General features: G+C 43.3%; 1 protein-coding gene across 2 annotated transcripts; it reads right to left on the bottom strand.

Annotated features, from left to right (window-relative positions):
* Positions 1-6,179: 6,179 nt before the first annotated feature.
* On the bottom strand, positions 6,180-19,639 carry slc38a6 (solute carrier family 38 member 6). 2 transcript variants are annotated; one of them, XM_037071117.1, is made up of 16 exons: positions 19,501-19,639; positions 17,399-17,529; positions 17,218-17,291; positions 15,343-15,395; positions 15,196-15,235; positions 13,131-13,209; positions 10,197-10,282; positions 10,056-10,114; positions 9,902-9,973; positions 9,427-9,483; positions 8,875-8,954; positions 8,659-8,759; positions 8,435-8,559; positions 7,640-7,784; positions 7,206-7,300; positions 6,180-7,057 (listed from the first exon to the last, which is right to left on the bottom strand). In XM_037071117.1, exons 1-16 carry the CDS (start codon positions 19,591-19,593, stop codon positions 6,974-6,976), a joined length of 1,374 nt encoding a protein of 457 aa, XP_036927012.1. In that variant the 5' UTR covers positions 19,594-19,639; the 3' UTR covers positions 6,180-6,973. The 2 variants fall into 2 exon arrangements, with proteins under 2 accessions (XP_036927012.1, XP_036927013.1); XM_037071118.1 differs by lacking the exons at positions 15,196-15,235; positions 15,343-15,395; positions 17,218-17,291; positions 17,399-17,529; positions 19,501-19,639 and adding exons at positions 14,293-14,296; positions 14,415-14,492.
* Positions 19,640-19,668: the final 29 nt, after the last annotated feature.

The raw sequence follows: 19,668 nt of genomic DNA, 5'->3' as shown, positions 1-19,668 counted from the left end.
CTCAAACAAGACAGATGTAAGAATAAATCAGGGTTTTTATTATTCTTTATTGAAAAAGAGAATAATTTCCAGAGAATTTAGGTAAACAGAACAGTAGGGCATACAAAACAAACATAGGCAAAAATAGAGCTACACAAAGGAAATTACATAAAGATAGTACAAATAAATATATGTACTAAATGTATAATAAGTTTTAAAAAATAGGGGAAAATAAGGTTAGGATAAAATAACACCAACAGACAGAGGAACATATAGACCAATAAAGACATCACAAGAGAGAAGTTTCAGGCAGAAGAGTTTCATCACTCAAACATTTTTTTTTTTTTTTTTTTAACTTAAGTGATTTAAGTAGTGAGTTTAGTTGTTAAAGCGGTGCATTATGGCACTGGGAAGATGTGGATTCAGACATCAGCATCTCTGAAATCCTGGCCCAAATTTAGCTGCAGCCAGACAGACCAAAGAGAAGTGATATGATGCAAAGAGACAACTCTTTATGCTTAGATTTACGCAGACATGGTGACTCAAATTAATCAGTTAGTCATCAGATAAACATTGTTTAAGTCATTTATCATGCAAAAATGCTTAACATTAGTTAGTTCCAGCCTCTAAGATGTCAGGATTTCTGAGTTTTTGGGGTTGTGAAGTCAAAACAAGTATCTTGTTTGGTTCTAGGGATGTGGGAGGGGCATTTTCCATTTTTCCAACACTTGATAGACCAATTAAAAAAACAATGTCGAAAAAGCAAACTCCAGTTGCTAATAAAAAGTGAATCCTGAAGTGAACATAAACATTTGAAGTTAATGCCCTTCTTTCTTTTCTTCCCCTTTCTTTTTTCTTCTTTAGATGCCATTCTCTCTCTCTCTCTCTCTCTCTCTCTCTCTCTCTCCCCCTCTCTCTCTCTCTCTCTCTCTCTCTCTCTCCCCCTCTCTCTCTCTCCCTCTCTCCCTGTGAGGGTGCTGTGTCTGCTCCATCCATAAATGCCACGATCAAAGTCTCCACTTTATTGGTGTTAGACTTGACCTCTCACCCCACTCTGCCGAATGTCAGCGCTCCACATCTCACTGCTCCAGCTGTTATAAATAAAGAGCCGGGGTCCCCTCATCTTACACATCCCTGGGATACAGACTGTCTTGTAAACAACATCTCAGACGTGACCTTACTGAGCAGAGAAGGTCGTAATGATGAGGCACGCAGATAGCGCTTAAAGTCACAGATATTAGCAGCAACCACTTGAAGTAAATGTATGTTGCAGACACAGTCGGGTTGACAAAAAAAAGTAAGCATGTTTGAATCTGTAACTCTTCAGAGTCAAAGTATTTTAATGTTGTTTTTAAGCTGTGAGGAGTTACTGCACCTAATGAAAGTGTTGAGATATTTTATCAAAACTGTCCAGCAGAGGGCAGAATAAGACTGCTACAGTAATATGTTTTTCTCCTCGTCTCCTCCCTCCTCTTCCTCTGATTGACTCTCTCTTATGAAGAAGCAGCTTTTAAAATCTGTGTGTTTTACTTCCTCTCAGCCCGGAGCCGGAGTTGGCATCTTTACGGTCCGGGATGATTTGTTTTGTTTCTTTGTTCTACCTGCGGTCCGTCTCTCTTCTTCTCCCTCGGTTCCGTCAAACTCTGTGGCTCTTTGCCCTGCATCCCATCCTCCTCATTCCAGCCTATAACTTTTGCCCTTTAAGTGGGTGTCACGGCAAAATCCTGAATTATGCACCCATGGGAGAAGTGTGCAACTTCACATGACTTCGAGACACCTAACTGAGAACACAGACCTGTGGGCCTTGTGTGTACATGTACACACACAGACACGCGCACACACAAGCATAAATTACCTCTGATGCATCTCCTCAATGTGCCAACATTTTATTGCACAAAAGGCCGGCTACCAAAAGCCTCCCATATTTCAGAGCGGACTGATTCTCTGTATCGACTTAATTTCAGCCACCTGTAGAGTTTCCACATTCACTTCACAGTCTGCGCTCCAATTTATGTCTGTGTAACCCAGGACAGCTCAATCCTCTGGCTCCATGCCCAGGTACACCCTATAGCTGCAGCTAATGAACCATAGCATTAGTGCCAAACAGGGCAGCAGGGAGTGTATGGCCCGGTTATGAAGCCCGTTCCCAACTCTTTTTTGACCCCGGTGAGAGAAATCCTGCGGGGCCAGTATACACCCCCAACACGCCTCCACAGAGCTAAACCCCCATCCTACAGTCACAATCTCTCCTCAGGTATAGAGACCTACACACAGTCAACACACAGTCATACGTGCATACACACACACACACACACACACACACACACACACACACACACACACCCCCGGGGCTCTCCTGTGTGGAAGCAGGGGGCACTCCATAAATCACACCTGTAAAAGCTGATTTGGTACTAAACGTGCTTTATTCACAAATGGTGTTTACTGCCAGTGCTCCACCACAGGAAAACATGACTTACGATGGCACCGTTCAGCAGAAATTCTACCAGCAGCAGTCACGTTTCGAATCAACTGATCATTCAAATTCTTCTTGCTGCCATTTTTAGCCTTAAGTGGGAAATCAGGTGAAGTTTGTAGACGGGGACTTGTTTTAAATGTAATCCCAATCTCCAGAAACCCTGGGAATTCAAATAGATTTTTAAACCCTATTTTCACCCCGTTTTCAGCCTGAGGGGCCGTGTACACGACAATGAACTTTTCTTTGTGGTTTTTCAGTACACCAGACACACTGTATAAAGTCCCCAGGTACTTTAGTTGTTTAGGAAGTACTATGACACTTCACCTGACTCTCCACCCGTGTGTATAATGGCTGAAATCTTATCTATTTCTTAATTATCCTTATCCTTTGATGTCGTAAATCTCTATGTCACAACCACAACAAATTGGTTAAAACTCAGTGGAGAGGATGTGTTTGTTGTAAGGCAGGGCAGAAAAGACGACATAAATAAAGAGGGGTGTTGTGAAAAGTGGTGGAATGTAACTGTGAGAGTGGTCGGAGCTGTGTTGGACAGCGGAGCACAGCATAGAGGGTGGTGGTGGTGGGGGGCTCTGTCACAGCTCCTCCAGGGTAATTGGCTCCAGATGTGAGGCAGCGTGGCCCCTGCGCCAGCAAGGCGTCAGGGCCGCATTAAGAGCTCAGCCCAGGGCTGATGGGATAGCACAGACAAGCTCACCCCTGCTCCCCGCCCCAGAAACACAGACTGAACCTCATACTGCGCCGCTGACCGCTGGTCCTCCACGAGTAGCCCTCCCACCTCTCAACCCTGCACATCATCTGCCAAAACAACAGAGCACCGCAATAAAACATTGTTAACCAAAGAGTTATTACACTTTTGACCTTGATTTCTGCACTGACAATATAAAAATCTCTCAACGGATTATTATGTCTTAGTGGCTGTGGTGACAGCAATTTTGGAGTCAAGTCTATTTTGTGTCATTGTGTTTCTGCTTTTGTGTTGGCCCTGATTTTGGACTGAAAGGTGATGAGTGTGCCCAGCAGTTCTTCCTCTGACAGGTTGTGTAAGGAGTGTCTATTCAGGGCAGCAACATATTTGCTGGTTACGTTTTCAGTATTTTTGGTGAAAGACAGCTTTGTGCGGCCCGTGGGCCTCTTAACATCCACAATAGAAGGAAGTCACCTGTCTATACATGTGTAGCATGGAGCGTCAGACACATCATGTTAAAACACATGATGTCTTGCATCAAGACCACTGAGGATGGTTGTTGTATGAGATAATGCTCCTTCCTTCCTGTTACAAACACTGACCTTATGCTTCGCTATCTGATAGTTCTCTAATAGGAAGTAGGCCTTTTAATCTATGGTTTCACTAAAAGCATGAAAGAAATTTGAGTGTAAAAAGAGTAAATTCGACTTTGGCCAGAACATCTGCTGTCTCAAAAGAGTCCTCAGAGCCAGGAATGTTCTCCCTGTGACATAAAGAGCATGTTTTCTGATGGAGCGTGGAAATTGATTCAGAGCAGAAAAGCGGTGGGGAGTGATGGAGGGAACGGAGGGACTGGAAGGACAGGGGGAAAAATTAGGTGGAGAGCACTTCATCAGTGATGACACTTGCGTATCGATGGCCCTTGCTGAGTTGCAGTCTGCCACCATGACTAAAAAGCAAAACCACTCATCATGCCAACCAGCATTAAACGGCTTATGTGAAAAGACCCTTGAAGCACCTTTCAGCCAGGAATGCCTGTTGAACAAGATTATGCGGGTAAACAGAAAGCAGATGTGCGTGTTCTCAGCTCTGCAGCAGTTTCTGACGTCCACTACCTGCGAAGGCACACTGATAATGCTGTGGAAACGCAAACAGGAAGAGGAAGTAGAAATACCGCATTGGCTCTGCTTTCTGCCAGTAGTGAATTGGAGAGGGATGAAATGACCTCACCGCAACAAAACTGAACAGTTCAGACTGTCGGGTGCTTTCTGCAGATGATCTATTCAACGTCTGTTTGTTTTCAAGTTTACAAGTAATCCTAAGCAAAAACTAGTAAAAGATCCTTGTTGCATTTGTAATACTGTTAGCCTATATGAATATGTAGATTTTACATATGTTTAATTGACTTGGTTAATTTTAATTTGGTTAAGCTGTAAATCTTGGCCACTGCAGTAGTATCCAAAGGGTTCATGTACCCCTAGTTGGAAATCACAGATCTAATCCATGAAGGCAGCTTTATCAAACAATAAGATGTCCAGCTGTGTCAAAGGTCAAGGGTAGCAACCACTGGGATCAGACCCAGCTGCTATCCGAAAACCCTAATCTTCAACAACAAAAAATAATTTTCAAAGAACACAGCCGACACCTCTTGAAATAATACGAGAGCAGAGGTTGCCAACAGGGGATTAATTTCAGCCCACCATCGTTCCTCCGCCTCATTCCATCCCTTAACCCTGGGAGATGGTGTTGTCATACTGCTGGACATGGGCCCAGGGTGTGAGTGAGTTTAACTAAACAAAAACACTCCCACCCCGGGCTGAGGACACATACCCCAGTCGGACCGCCATAAAAACAGCTCTGGTCTGTGTTAACGTGCATGTTTCCAACACACGATAAAACTGGGGGAAAATTGGAGCATCTGGTTATCTCTTGCTAGTTAGGCTTTCATAAACCAGGACAGGAATGTCAATGAAATGAGGAGGAACCGGGGCTGCTGTGAGCGCAGTCTGACACTAGGTGGTAATCTTGTGTTGAAAATGGGTTCAGTTCATGTAGGAACCCATGTTTAGGAGTCAGGCCATTTAAATTCCTCGAAGAGCTTGTGTTTCGACAAATATGGTGAGAGGCGGCTGATGGTGGTCAGTGGAAGGGCTCAACAACTAAGTCACACTCAACCTTCTAAGTAACTGCAGTGCATTTACTTAAGAAGTACTTGTACAGCTTTCAACTTCATGACGCGACGTGATCCCGCAATCAACCTTGCACGTGTAAGGCTTTTGTGACTCAGGCACACATGTTCATGGATGAACATGTTATGTTTTTAATTTTTATTCACGTCAATAATAGTCTTGTTCATTGGCTTCCCCATCTGGGAAGAATGAAACACACTGTTTCCTTGAGTAAACTTGTAGATTTCTCTGGGTTTGAATAGCGTTGGAAACACTGAGGATAATTTAAGTACACAACTCAACAAAGGTCTAGATGTTTTTACGATGTCTTGATGTATAAGTCTTACACATATCTTTAATTAAATTATTTGAGTACTTCCTCCACCACTGCCCTCTAGATATGCAGTTTCTCCAGTGTTATGTAGTAGTAGTTGTGGTGCACTTTCTTTACGGGAGTGCCTTTCAGAGTGGAGGATGGAGGTCAGGGATATTTCCTGCACTGGGGAACCTCCCTTGAGGGGGCGTGAAGAGCGGGCAGCCACTGCTCTCTGCAGGGACGATGGGGCTGGTCCGCCTAATTCCTTCGATTAAAAGCAGCAGTCGGGTGCCTGTAGGTTCCAGAGGCAGCACGAAGACAATCTAAACAGCATCATGATTAGAAACGTACTGAGCATGTGGCTTTCATTAGCTACAGGCTGAACTCACAGCACAACACTGAGGAGCAGGTCTCAGTGTCAATACTGGGCCTGCCAATCAAACACACAGCCATGAATGTGACATGTTGGACTGATGGGCTTTCCACAACACTGATAAAGACATGTTAGTGGTTAAAATGAGCAAACTGAAATGCCAGTACATAAACAACTTCCCTTTTATTAAATGCCAGTCATATAAAGATTAAAATGATATTATTTTACATTATAACCACATGGAGTACACTGTAATTAACGGGTCCAAACAAAAAATGATCAGTTTAAAAATATGGACCCAGCTGTATTTGTCACATTCATTAAAGCTAAAGAATACAAGTAGCAGCAGAAACACCTGAGGTTTGGACCGTGGTAAATCAATACATAAATTAAAACAATAAAAAATAAGCCTTAAAAAAACAAAGAAGTGTGCCAAAACGTCCCCAAAAGAATCCATAAACAAAATCTGAGGAAGCAGTAAACGTGACACACCTACAGTACAGACATGGTCCGTGGTATTTTCAAATGCAGATTTACATAAGGTGCATGATCATCCACAGAGGACGATACAAAATCTTGTAAAAGTAAATATTAAAAAAACATAAAGTACATAAAATAAAAAGGACACAACGTGAAAAGGTGCCTCGCCTGTCCTTTCTTCCAGGCAGATTCAAAAATGAATAATCACAGATTGCCCGGAATGATGGTGTTTAAAAGAGATGAGCACATAAAGAAGTACTTGTTTTCTTTTAGACCACATGTTTGATCTACATTTGTAGTTGAGAAAGAACAGGAAAGAAAAGCACAAAGCGAGTGTTTAGAACAACTTTACCATATATAATCTCCCTGAGGTGATGCTGATTAGCGTCTGTCTGATACAGTGTTCAGCTTCTTTGCCACACTATTCCCTTTCTTTGCTCTTGTGCTTGATTTGGAAGAGGGGGCGTGGAGAAAGTTAGGAGCTCTGTACCCATTCGATGACAATGAGAGAGAAGCTGCTGAGTCCCATAATTATACCAAACACCATCAGGAATATAGCCTAGAGACACAGAGCATAAACAACACAGTTAGCATCATTATTAGGAAAAAAATCTAATCAAATAAATATAAGCACTGTTGGAGTAAAGTAGGCTCAAAATGTTTTTGTTGCGTGGATTTAACAGCATTTCATATATTTGTGTATTTACCCCCATGGAGTCAAAAGATCTGAGAGGTTCACTGCTGATCTTGAGGTAGAAAATCCCAGGGAAAACAAACAACAGGGAGCTAGATGTTGTGGATCCTGCGACAGAGACAAAAAAAAAAAAATCTTGATTTGCACAGACAACAGACTGCATGCCTGATAATAGCAGCTTCATAAACTGTTTGAGCAGGACTGCATCATTAATTATGTACAAGCAGATACTGTGATTCTAGCCTCCATGATCAATAACTGTGGATTATTGACATCTTGGCTGAGATCTTGGCTGCTTTTATGTCTGCTGCTGTTGAAAATGGATCATTATATTGAGAGGTCAACGTTAAGCAACGTTGTGCATAAAATTAAAAATAGGATAATCAGATAATTAACAAAGGCAATAACATTTAATGAGACATTCAACATTCAAAAAGGATCACATACCAACGACTCCAAAGACATTGCTGATATCCGGCACAAAGATGGCCATCATCAGCACCACACCCAGGATTGTTAGAGTTATAATGACGTGGATCACCCAGGAGAAGGGCCGTCCTTCAAACAGCAGCAACATCGCAGACTTACGGGCCTGCAGCACATACAAACAAAGCTCATTCAGACAAAACCGTACTCTCAGAAGGTGTACCCTGTTAATGACTCTGAGCTGATGTCTCAAAAGAGAAAAGTGGAAAGTGGAGTGGTGGTGTTTGGACTTAAAGGAAGAACGAAGGAATCGAAGGAATTTCATTAATATGAAATCCAGGATTATAAAGAAAAGTAATCACCCTCTATTGAAATTACAATTACAAATGTTTTAAAGCCTCTAGTTTGGCATCATGGCTGCCACAGTTGTGTTTTCTTGAAGCCAGAAGTGACCATAGTTTGATGAAATGGTGGAACTGTTGAGGATATCTTCATTGGATCTGACTGAGAACCAGAGGACAAGCACACTTGTGCTTTATCAATTATTTAAAGAAGACGACTTCAAACTAGCAATGGGGGACGATACACTCATCAAGAGTGTTTACTGAGGTAATAAATCAAGGGAGAAGCAGGGTCATTTTCTCATAAGCTTACAAAGAGTCAGACTTCTTTTTGAAACCGGAGGCGTTGCCCCCTTGCTGGCCTTTAGAAATGATGCAAGTTTAAGGTACTTTACTTTTCAAACCCAGAAAGCGCCACTTGCTATTTACGCTATCCCTAATGATCAAAATAAAATCCTTAGGTTCTTCTACTCACAGGGAATTGAATGAGCGGCACAGTCAGCAACACCGACACCAGGATAGCCAGTCGAACCGTCATCACCATGATGTCCCGAGGCAAGTACATGTCGTAACCAAGCAGCAGCTCAGAGTCCACATGAGCTACGAGCAGGAGACGAGCACAGATTTAGGATGCGGTCACAACAGACAGGACATGGTTTGTAGAAGCAGCTTGAGTAAAATGTGCCACTGCAGGCTTACCATAAAAAGTGAGGTAACCGAACAGCGCAGATATGACGTAAAGCAGGAAGCTGAGGCCAATACTGACATTCGTAACGTTCTGCATCCTTTTCTTCGTTGGTCTGAAACACACAAGGGCACATTTCACGGAGAGTAATGTTTATATAGCTGATAAACAAAAGATTCAGTGACTTAAATCTCCCAGTTAAAGCAAAGCTGAGGGGCTATAGGGCTCACCGGTCCAGTTCACAGTAGATTGGCAGGATAGCCGTGTGGCACAGGAAGGAGAAGGCCATGGTGGGGATGGCGAAGGCACTCTGCAACACACATCAGTCACAGCGCAGCCGTCATTAACAAATTATCAGCTTACACGGTTACACAGGAGCGAAGGGGCAGGTGGGTCAAGGTATGGTTTGTGTAGCAGTAATTACCATCTGGACTGCAGATTGGGACGATGCAAAGTTCAGGTGTGAACAGACATTATTAAATTCTCTATAAGGGAATCTACTCACAAAACACTGTCAAGCAGTGTTTGAACAACTGGACCAAACATGTGCTACGTGTAATTCCGCATGCCACATGTGCATATGGCCTTTAAGTGTGACATACATGTGAGTGGCAGCTGCACAGGGCACTCGAGTTCCTTACGCACACAGCCAGACCTTCATAGGTAAAGAGTGTGACTTGTCACCAGAGTCACACACTACTTTCAACAGCTTCTCACTTGCCACCTCACACATTTTGCACGTACAGCGTAGAGGAAAAAAGGCTGGTTTCATATGCACGTACCTTCCTGGAGATGACAAAGAGTTTGGCTGTACATTCTGAGTCAGAGGAATTTGATATCTGGAGAAACAAGGAGGGAAGAGAGAGGTGTGTTATTCCTGAGGGATGGCTTCTGCAGTGCTGCTGAAAACTGGACAAACAAAAAAGCTGCATGTCATTGGCTGGCTTCAAAGCTGAACAGAAAAACAACCATCTGAGTAAACCACGCCAGGTCTGAGGCTATACTACAGCATGTTTAATTCCAAAAGGCCAGAGGTCATTTCCAGACCGATGCAAGGTCATCTGAACTTCCTTCCCCTCAGGACTGGCACCAGTCACCAGCTCCCTGCAGCCCTCTCTGGTCCTCATCAGCCAGGGCCGACACAATCAGTCAACCCTTATGGGTTTTCCTTATAATCCTGCAGCCATGACCGCTTCATTTGACAACCTACACCAGACTTATGGTATCTTATGTATAGAAGGAAATCGGGGTTGTTACCTGGACGGCAGTGGAAAATGTTGTCACATTGAGAGGCAGTGGGCAGGGGATGGCCCACTTCTTGACCACAACCTGGAGAGGAGAAACACAAAATGTCAACAACAGAAAATATTTTTTCAAAAAAGAGATTTCAAAGGGGTATATTAAAACTCACCACTACTACGAAGTACACCACGAAGAGAGAGGCAATGCTACTGGTGTAGCCCAGGAAGCCTGTAAGGGTTAGGGACAGGTTAGAGACACCTCAAAGCAGTCAGGGCAGCCAATCACGTTGCAACCTGAATGACGTACTTACCAATTTTAGGCGACATGGACAGAGGTAGAACAATACCAACTGTGACTATGATCAGGAGCAACCTGCCATCTTCATACCAGGCATCTCTGCCAAAAAGAAGTGGAGATGAATTATTATAAGACCAAAGATGAATCAAGGCACATATCCCGTCACTGTCTCCCTGTCAAATATGGCTGAGATGAATCTTCAGTGCCTTAAAATGAGCCGGCTCTAGAAATTTGTCTCCATTTCGTGCTCAAACACGGAGCGACAGATTCATCATGTGGTACGAATTAAGGGCTTTAGCTCTTGCAAACCATAACAATTATGTAATTCACATGCAAACGTTGTGTCGCTCTGTCATTTGAGACCACATTTCATTTGCCGGATTTTTGGAGAGGGGGAATAATATTTTCCTTTGCTGAGGGGACAGCCTTGGCGGTTTATTCGGGATTGGGGAGCTACAGCCGGAGGAGGACTTGGAGGCGGAGGAGGGGCGGCGCTCAAGGTGACACATGTGGAAGGCATGTCGGCTCCGCTGGGGTCGGGGTCGGGGTGGGAAGGGTGCTGCCTGGCGCTGCTGCATGTTGGACTGCGGCGCGGGGTCATGAGGGACTGGCTCCACCGCTCTTTATGGGGCTCCCACAGTCAGCAGCACCTGCTCTGACCACATCAACGCCCACTGACCCCTTTTTGGCAGTTTCACAGCTGTGGCGTTACCATAGGCGCTGATGGATTTGTCTCTGCGTCTACACCGTTTCTGCCCTGTAACTGGATGTCAGGGAGACCTCTGCTCTGACCCCCAAACTCTCTCATGTCCAATCACCTCTACTCTAACCCATGTTTAGCTTAAACTCTCGACCGCAGCTTAGCTAACCCTCTCCTCCACTTTTACAGAGCATTATGCAGAGGCAGGGATGTACAAAAAAAAAATCTCCACCCCCACTAGGATCTCACTTGAGGCTTACTGTAAAGGCGCAGGATACGTAGACAACCCATGAAATGTGGAACATTTCACGCTATAACAAGACGCAGGACAGATCTCAGTTAAGGTTGGAGTTTGACTGCCAATGAGTCAATCTCCTCATGGTGTCGAAGATCAGCATAAATCTAGCCGATCCACAGCTGTCTACGTCTTTGGCCTCGTTACTGAACTGAAACACGACGAGGGAAACTTAGACAGGACATACAGTCCATTAACGCAGACAGAGACCAAAAGCTTGAGCAAGACTGTGTTTTCGCTCTGCTGCATTATGATAAATGAGCCTGAAAAAAGAAAAGCGTTTTGATATAAAACAAGTCATTTATTCAGGCTTTGATGGAATTGAGTATGTGTCTGTTAACATCCCAAAGCCATTCATTAACAGAAATGTTTTGTTTCCCTCGGCAGTGAGCTGTAATTAGAATGGCAAAACTGATATCCCCTTGTATCAGTCTGATTCCGGGGGAACATGTGCGAGAGATTTGGGGGGTGAAAGGAGAGCACTAATACAAAGCAGCTGTGTGTGGAAGATTCAGATGTTGACGGATTGGGCTGAGAGCAGCTACAACTCTCGCTTTAAACCAGTGTGGCCAATAATAAAGTGATAGAAGTTACATTCTTGGCCTGGGACTTCTCTGTGCAGGCTCGTCCACGTAGGCCTGTGAAAGACGCAGGCTGCCGATGACGGGTGACGAATGGCTCTCCATCATGAATACATTTCCTCTGGGCATGCTTCTGGCCATGCAACACAGAGCGTGAGTTCCCCTCCAATCGCTCACAGACTAAGTATTAGTAGTACACTGTGGTTTGGTGAGAGGTCTTCTTTCCAGTGCATTATTCACAAGTTTCTCATTGCACTACAGTTTGAGCAACTTTGCGGTGCAAAAGTGTCAAATTTGAGTTATTTGAGGGCCAAAAGGTATAATCTACAGAATCATGGGAAAAGGGGTGACTCATTTGTTATCTTAGGTCAGCTAATCTAAAAGAATGGCTTGGTTTTACCCACAGCTGTGACAGATTTTGAACCAAATGTCCTTATTGGCGAGAGAAGGAGCTCACAGTGCTGTTAGGGATGCATTGATTTATCGGCCAAACATTGGCCTTACCTGATGTGGCAGCTGGATACACAAGAGCATGGGATCTCATGAATCCATATTGCTGGGCTTCAAGCTATGTGCTTGGGGCCAAGAGTACAGTTGTTAAAAAAAAAAATTAAAAAATCAGCGTCCTAGGAGGAACTATTGGCAGATACAGCCATCACAGAGGGGGCAGGGGGGATGTGACTCCTCCATCCTCCTCCAAATATGGTTTGTCCCCTCCAATATATTACAGTAAACACACCTATGTAATTTCGATGATATCAGCTTCCAGTTAGCTTCTGTTCACTAGCAGGCCACAGTAACATAACTAGTGTCTGCAGTAAGTGTAGCAATGTAGTTTCCTGAAACACAGCACCAGCACTACTTTTGGTGTCCCCGTCAGGAATAGCTCTTTTCATGCAGATGTCCCCTCCAAAGCTGACGTTCGATTTTTGCTCCAGGGCATGACGACAAGGTGGAGACACATTGTTTAGTTTCTAAATCAACACCGGCAGCTCCTCAGGAAGCTAGCATGGCTGCTGTAGCATCTGTTGTATAAGAAGAGCAAAGAACCCCCACTATAAGAGTTTAATTTACCGACTGGCTCCACTGTTATTAGCGCTCAAACTGTTGATCTGATTGGTTAAAGTCACTATCTGAAAACGGCTGCCCTTTTCCACACAGTTTGTAGCAGTGCCATATTGTTTTGTGAAACAAACCATCTGGCACTTACTATTAACCTGCAAATCTGCAAATAAGATGACATTTATCAATAGCATTGACCAAGGATGTGTCACAATTTTGCACTGCAACTGCTGCATCAGCCAAATTGTTACTTCAAACTTCAGTATGAATCGGCCCTGGGGTGCATCCCTAAAAACTGTAAATACCCACCCTGTGCTGTCTGCGTTCAAGAAGCTGTTGATGGCTGCAGGAAGCTCCGACTTCAAAATGAACAAGTAGGACGCCATGGCTAAGGGAAAAGAGAAGAGAGGATCAGAAAATGTGTGTTTTATGAATTAAGTAAACAAAAAAAGCACACAATCACACCGAATGACCAATTCATAAACACAACAGATGACTGCATGTTGCCACAAGCAATGCTTAATCGCTGTGTGAGGGGTGTGTACAATTTCCAGCGCAAGAAAATGGAAGGCATGGCGGGGGTAGGGGTGGGGGGGGTACTGCGGCTTATTCGAGTTAATGCAGATGGGTGGGGCAGGCAGCTCAAGGGGGATCACTAGCAAAGCCTTCGGTGCAGAGGAGCAGACATTATGCAGGTCTACCAACTGCTGGAGACCTGGAGTAGCAGCCGGGATGAAGAAGTGAGAGGAGGGAGGAATGCTAACAATAATGATCTCTGACGCTAATCCAGGTATTTCTCCCCCTGCTCCACCTCATGAGGAAACAGGATATTATCAGCCTCCGACGGGCTCCAACATCCTTTCACGGACAGCCAATCAGAGAGGGGATCGGGGTCACTTCCTGAGGGTCACGTCGGCACACAAAGACACCAGGAAGAAAATAGGAAAGGGGAGATGGAGATTGCACCAGGTGGAGAAGACGCTGGGACTGGGATGCAGTGTGTGGTCAGTCATGAAGGGAGGGAATGTTAAGGGATTTAAAATTGTTAAGTGAGGCAGAGCCAGAGTTAGCTGGGACCTTATTGCCCTGGGGGAAGCGCTTGCACTCGCCGTTAAATAAGCCTAGACCATAATCCCTCAGATCCTGTCTTTGTTTATGAAAGAAAATTCCTCCAATAACGCTCCAGCCCACACAGACGCAAGGACACTCACTCTGTGAAAATCTAATGCCATTTATAAGCACTAAAATCTGTCAATAAGAGGTCGCTTTCGTGTTTTAGCCAAAATGTTTCCCTGCAAAAGTCCATCCAACAATTTAAATGAACCATAAAAACGTTCGATCACGCAAACCCATACCGACACACTGACAGGGATCACACAACAGGCATGACGCAATGGTTTAGTTTCATGCAACTGGTTCCTAAAGGCACGACAAACACTTTCATGGGAATTCCTGCTGGGATAATACTTACATCTCTAACACAAAAAAAAGGCCCTTGAGTGAAGAAAAGGGATTGTTATTGACCAAGTGGTAGGAAAACACATTCTAATAATAAGCATGCATGTAAAAATTTATTGGAAACTTGATGTAAACCTTCTGCGTGTGGTCGGCGAACAGTGGGAGAGTGTGCTCAACATAAGACAGAGCCACTTTCATTTCATTAAGAGAGAGGGGAGAGGCAGGCTGTGAGAGCCCTGGGCTGGTCAGTAATTAAGGTCAATTGGCCCATCAGGCTTTGGCAGTGCAGATGAATGTTTACCCAGAGTGAGGCTAATTGCACTCTTATAAAAGGGGCCCGGGGTGTAGACAGATGCAGGCTGGAGTGCTGGCTCTCACACTCTCGCACATACTGCCCCATGCTGGGAAAACCACAAACATACCAGAGGGCACGGCAATAATCCACTCAGCTGTGCCACTAATGACTGCAGAGGAGCGATCACCTCAGCTCTCCACTGTCTGAGGGACGGATGGAAATGGTAGTAAGAGAGAGAGAAGAGTGGAGGAAGTAAAGGGAGGGGGTCCCATTAGGTTACTCAACACTGGGTGGGTTTACCATCAGTGATCAATTAGACGAGAAGTCAGGTTTCAGGCTCGGGGGAGGGAGGGCCGAGAGGACAGCGGCTACATGGTCAAAGGTTATCAGGGAATCTAGATAATAGCCTTACAGGAGGCAGGGAGTAAACCTAAGCAAAGGGGCTTCTGATCACCAGTAGGAGGCACTGCCTGCCTCTAAAATAAACCAACCAGAGCCTGACCCTGCAGCACTCTGCACCCTCTTCGCCACTCTGCCTCTAAGAAAGCCACAAAATCAGTTTATGTCCAACATGTCAAAAATAATGTATGGAACTGTGCAGTTAAACAGGAGCTGACTTACCACCGATATTTTGGATGATAATAACAATTCCAACCAGGACCTAAAGAGAATTTTGAAAAGGTGGTCAGTGTGTATGTCTCCAGGTCATGTTGAAGATATAATAAAGTGAATTCATTTTTTGGCACACTCATCCAGAAGACAACTTACCTTTCCTGGTTTCTGCAAGGCTTTCCCTCCAATGTCTTCGTATGAATTGATACCTGCGAGAGTCAAATCGACAGAGGTGGAAGAAGCACTCAGATCTTGTACTGAAGCAAAAAATAGCAGCAACTTGCAGTGGTCTTGCGGTCAAGACTTTACTGAAGTATGTCATGTCATTGTCCGTAACCGCTTATCCCTTTCCATGGGGTCACGGGGTGTTGCTGCTGGAGCCAATCCCAGCTTTGTCTCAGGGCGAGGGCAGGGTACTCCCTGGATAAGTCGCCAGGGCCCTCACTGATGAGCAATGTGGGGTTCTTGCTCAAGGACACTTCGACATGCAGCTCAGCCTTGCCCGGAGCCGGGATTTGAACTAGCAACCTTTCGATCACTAGTCGACCTGCTCTACCCGCTGAGCTACAGCCGCCCTTACTGAAGTATGAAAAAGTGAAATAATCATGTCAATTCTCTAATCTTGTTGGATTATAATTACCATAATTATTCTTTCAGTCACACAACCAGACTATAGAGCAGGTTCCTTCCTCAGGCTGTAAAGCTCCTGAACCCATTCTCAACACTCGGCTGTGTATAGTTTATTTGTCTGACTAGATTTTTATTTATCAACTGGTCTGTATAGTTTATTTTGCCTACATGCGATATCTGCAGCATGTCTGTCCATCCTAGGAGAGGGACCCCTCCCCTGTGGCTCTTCCAGAGGTGTCTTACATGTTTCCCCTGCTACAAGAGTTTTTTATCTGGGGAGTTTTTTCTCACACAACTCAAGGCGTCTAAGGACAGAAGGTGTTGTTCACTATACAGAAAGCCCAGGAAGGCAATGCAATTGTGATTTTGGCTATATAAATTCAAATAAAATTGACCTGACTTGCATTTACCTGCATAGATCAATAAAGTATTAGTTGTATTTATCATATTAAATCATAATTTGTTTGTTAGTAATATTGTAGAAGTACAAAGTAGCATCAAATGGAGATACTCAAGTAATGCACAGCTACCTCACAGTAGTGCTTAAATACTGTACATGAGTAAATGTAATTAGTTACGTTTACAACACACCAGCTTCTTAAAGAGTTGGTTTAGCAGTGCACGCCTATAACATTTCTGGATTCAAGGTGGACCAAAATTCAAGCAGCAGAACCCATTTTTTTTTTTCTTTTTATTACATGCACTCTTCTTTCTTGTAAAAACCTGACACCTAAATTACCCACAATGCAACTCAACTGCAGACAGCTTGGTCAGAGATGTGGGTGTGTTACGCTCAGCTATTTTAACCTCATGCTGTTAGCCTCAACCGAAGATGAGAAACAGGCTATGGATGTCCACTAAACTCACTTCTTACCAACTTTTCTTTTTTTTTTTTTTTTGTTTTCCAAGCTTGTAGCCATCAGCCCAAAGCCATGCTGACTCAAGTCACATCATTTGGGGAAAATGTATTCGACTTTAAAAGACTTCATACACATAAGCACTCGTACTCCTTAAGACAAATATACGAGTTCCCTTTCAAAGATAATCAAAAATCTGGATCGGATGTCCCCAAACTCAGGAAATGTCCAGTTTTATCAGGGTGCTAATTGATAGATAACAATGCACTATAATCTCTTTTTTTAATCTTATCTGACCCCCTTTCTAATACTATTTAAACATCACCTGATTCAATCACTACTAGGAAGTAAATAAAGAAGAAAAAAAACACGGAGACAAAGTAGCTTTTAGATAACATATCAGCTCGCATCCCTGAACAATGACCTAATCATCAAGTTAAGTTGGGGGGGCAGTTGTGGGTGTGGGTACAAAAATCTGGATGGATAAACTCACACGGATGTGCTTATCTATAGTTAGACTGCAGACCCATTGTTAATCTCTCACCTGTTTGGTCACATAGCTTCAGGAGGAGATGTATGGAGTACGCTGCCAGGCTGGACACTATTGTCAACAGGAGGCTGAAGAGGAAAGGTAAACAGAGTAGAAGTTAGTGTACATGTAGTTGTTTTTTTGTCTGATTTATCAAACAGGTCTGTAGTAGAAGATGTTGTGAGATCATTCTTACCAAAAACCAATTATTCCAGTACTAGCCATAGCGTAAGCTAGACCCAGTATACCGCTGCCCATGATTGCATTCATCAGGTTAAACACAGAGGAGACGAAGGAGGCTCCTCTAGCCCTGCTCTGTATTGATCCCTGCGCACACACACAAATACACACACACACACACACACACACACACACACAGCAGAGATAACATTTTGATAAAGATGTAAACAATGTGTGTGTGTGTGTGTGAGGACAAGGGAGCAGAAGAAGTCTGATTATTTTTGTAAGAGCTTTAAGAAAATTGCTCCTGACAGTATGAAGAACAACTGGCCGGCCCTGATGATGGATGTCATAAGACAACACTGCAGTGGCATGTAGGATCAGGCAATGGGAATGGGAATGTATTGGGTGGGATTTGAGCTGCTGGCTGTGGGACAGCTGCCTGAGCTCAGGATAAGGGGAGCTGCCCAAACTGCTTGACCTCTCTAATAGGGGATATCCTGGAGAGAACGAGTGGCAACTCTGGTGTCAGTGTCACAACAAGCTCAGATTGACCTGCGGGCCCGCTGAATCTGATTCACCCTGGGTTACAGTACTGAAAAAGACAGGAAGTAAACTATAACACCAGATGTAAATAAGGACCAGCTGTGATGTAAAATCATAATGCAGCGATCAAAATGAAACTGAATTTAAAATACAGAGAATTTAACTAGATTAACTAAACTAAATTTAACTGACTACGTAAATATGCACTGGCAAAATGATACCCATACAGATGTATTTATTACTAGTATATCCCTGTTCAGAGTCACAGTGATGCATATCCCAGCATGCATTACTGCTTATCTCACCTGGTTCCTTTTCTGATTTTTACGGCTTGTGTTTGATCCAGTTTAGTGATAGGATTAATTTTAAATAACATGTTGACAGACATGTGTGGATTCATTAATTGTCTTTACATGGCAATGGGTCTTTATGTGCTCAGTCTATGCTAATGTCACCACTTCCTTTGAGTTCTGGCCACAGGAAACAATAAATTAATGACACTGATTGATAAATCTAATCATGACCTGGTGTAAATGGCACCCCATTACTCTATCAGATGTCAGATTACTACTTGGATCTGCATTTTCCTTCTTCTGCATTTGTTAATGTTAAAACACTTAAAGACAAAATCCAGCCAAAATGTGCACATGTTTTTCGTATACTTACAAAATGCGTTATATTGACTTTTTATCCACATTATTTACTTGTTTGTTCAGCATAATTGAGACCGACTTCAAGTGTGCATCTCTCACAGTCAAATGGTGACGCTACTCTGCAGATAATGAATAGTAGATCAACTGACCTATGTGCCTATAAGGACTTTACTGGAATGTAAAGATATTTTCAATGACTTATAGATAGACTTATAGATGGATAGATCAAATAAAACCCTTTAAACTCAAACTCTTTGAGCTAAGAGAATAAATCACTATAAAAAGGTATGAAATCTAAAACCAGAATCAGAATTGATGAAGATGAAAAAAAACATGCCTCCCTGCCAGGAATGCAGTGAAGGAGGCATGCTGTTGTTTTTCTTGAGAGACCAATGTGTTCTCCTGTATCATTGTGGATATTTGTATATCATGTTGTATATGTTGTTATTACAGATCTTGATCCAGATGGAACATACTTGCACAGTAAAGGCAAAATAGAAAAAAATACCTATAAAAAAGTAAGTTCAGATAACATACAACCAAGGGACGTTGAGTGTAAAGCTGTCTACAGAGCCACAGAGCATATTACATAACAGCTTTTTTAAGGGCTGAGTGGTAATAATTATGAAGAACAAACTGGATATCTAACAATCAGTGGATTTAAGTTTGATTTGCACAAGAAACAGATATAAATACAGACACCTCTGTGGAGAAAATTGTTTTATATACAATTATTTCCTTTTTTTTAGAGTGGAGTTTCTCTGTAAGTGCTGACAGAGGCAGAAGTAGAGAGGAAACTCAACATTTTCTCAGGACAAGCACGTGATGTCTGTCATTACCAACTGCTGAAGCGCACATATTTAGACTGAAGCGGTGTTTCTTCGCTGTGGAAGACATTCTGCAATTATCAACTACTTACATTTCCTAATAAAGGTGTATTTTCGTTTCCCTCGGTGTCCCCGGTTCCGCATTCACTATACAAATCTCGGTTTGCATGTCCATTGACGCTCATTTTTCTTCTCTCGGAAAATTCAGGACACAAACTAAATTAAATAAACTTGCACCGCTTCAGACTTTCCGCTCCGGA

Source organism: Acanthopagrus latus, chromosome 16 (assembly GCF_904848185.1).
Source record: "Acanthopagrus latus isolate v.2019 chromosome 16, fAcaLat1.1, whole genome shotgun sequence".
Taxonomy (NCBI): Eukaryota; Metazoa; Chordata; class Actinopteri; order Spariformes; family Sparidae; genus Acanthopagrus; species Acanthopagrus latus.
The sequence above is the reverse complement of the archived record's forward strand: the minus strand, read 5'-3'. Positions and strand labels throughout refer to the sequence as shown.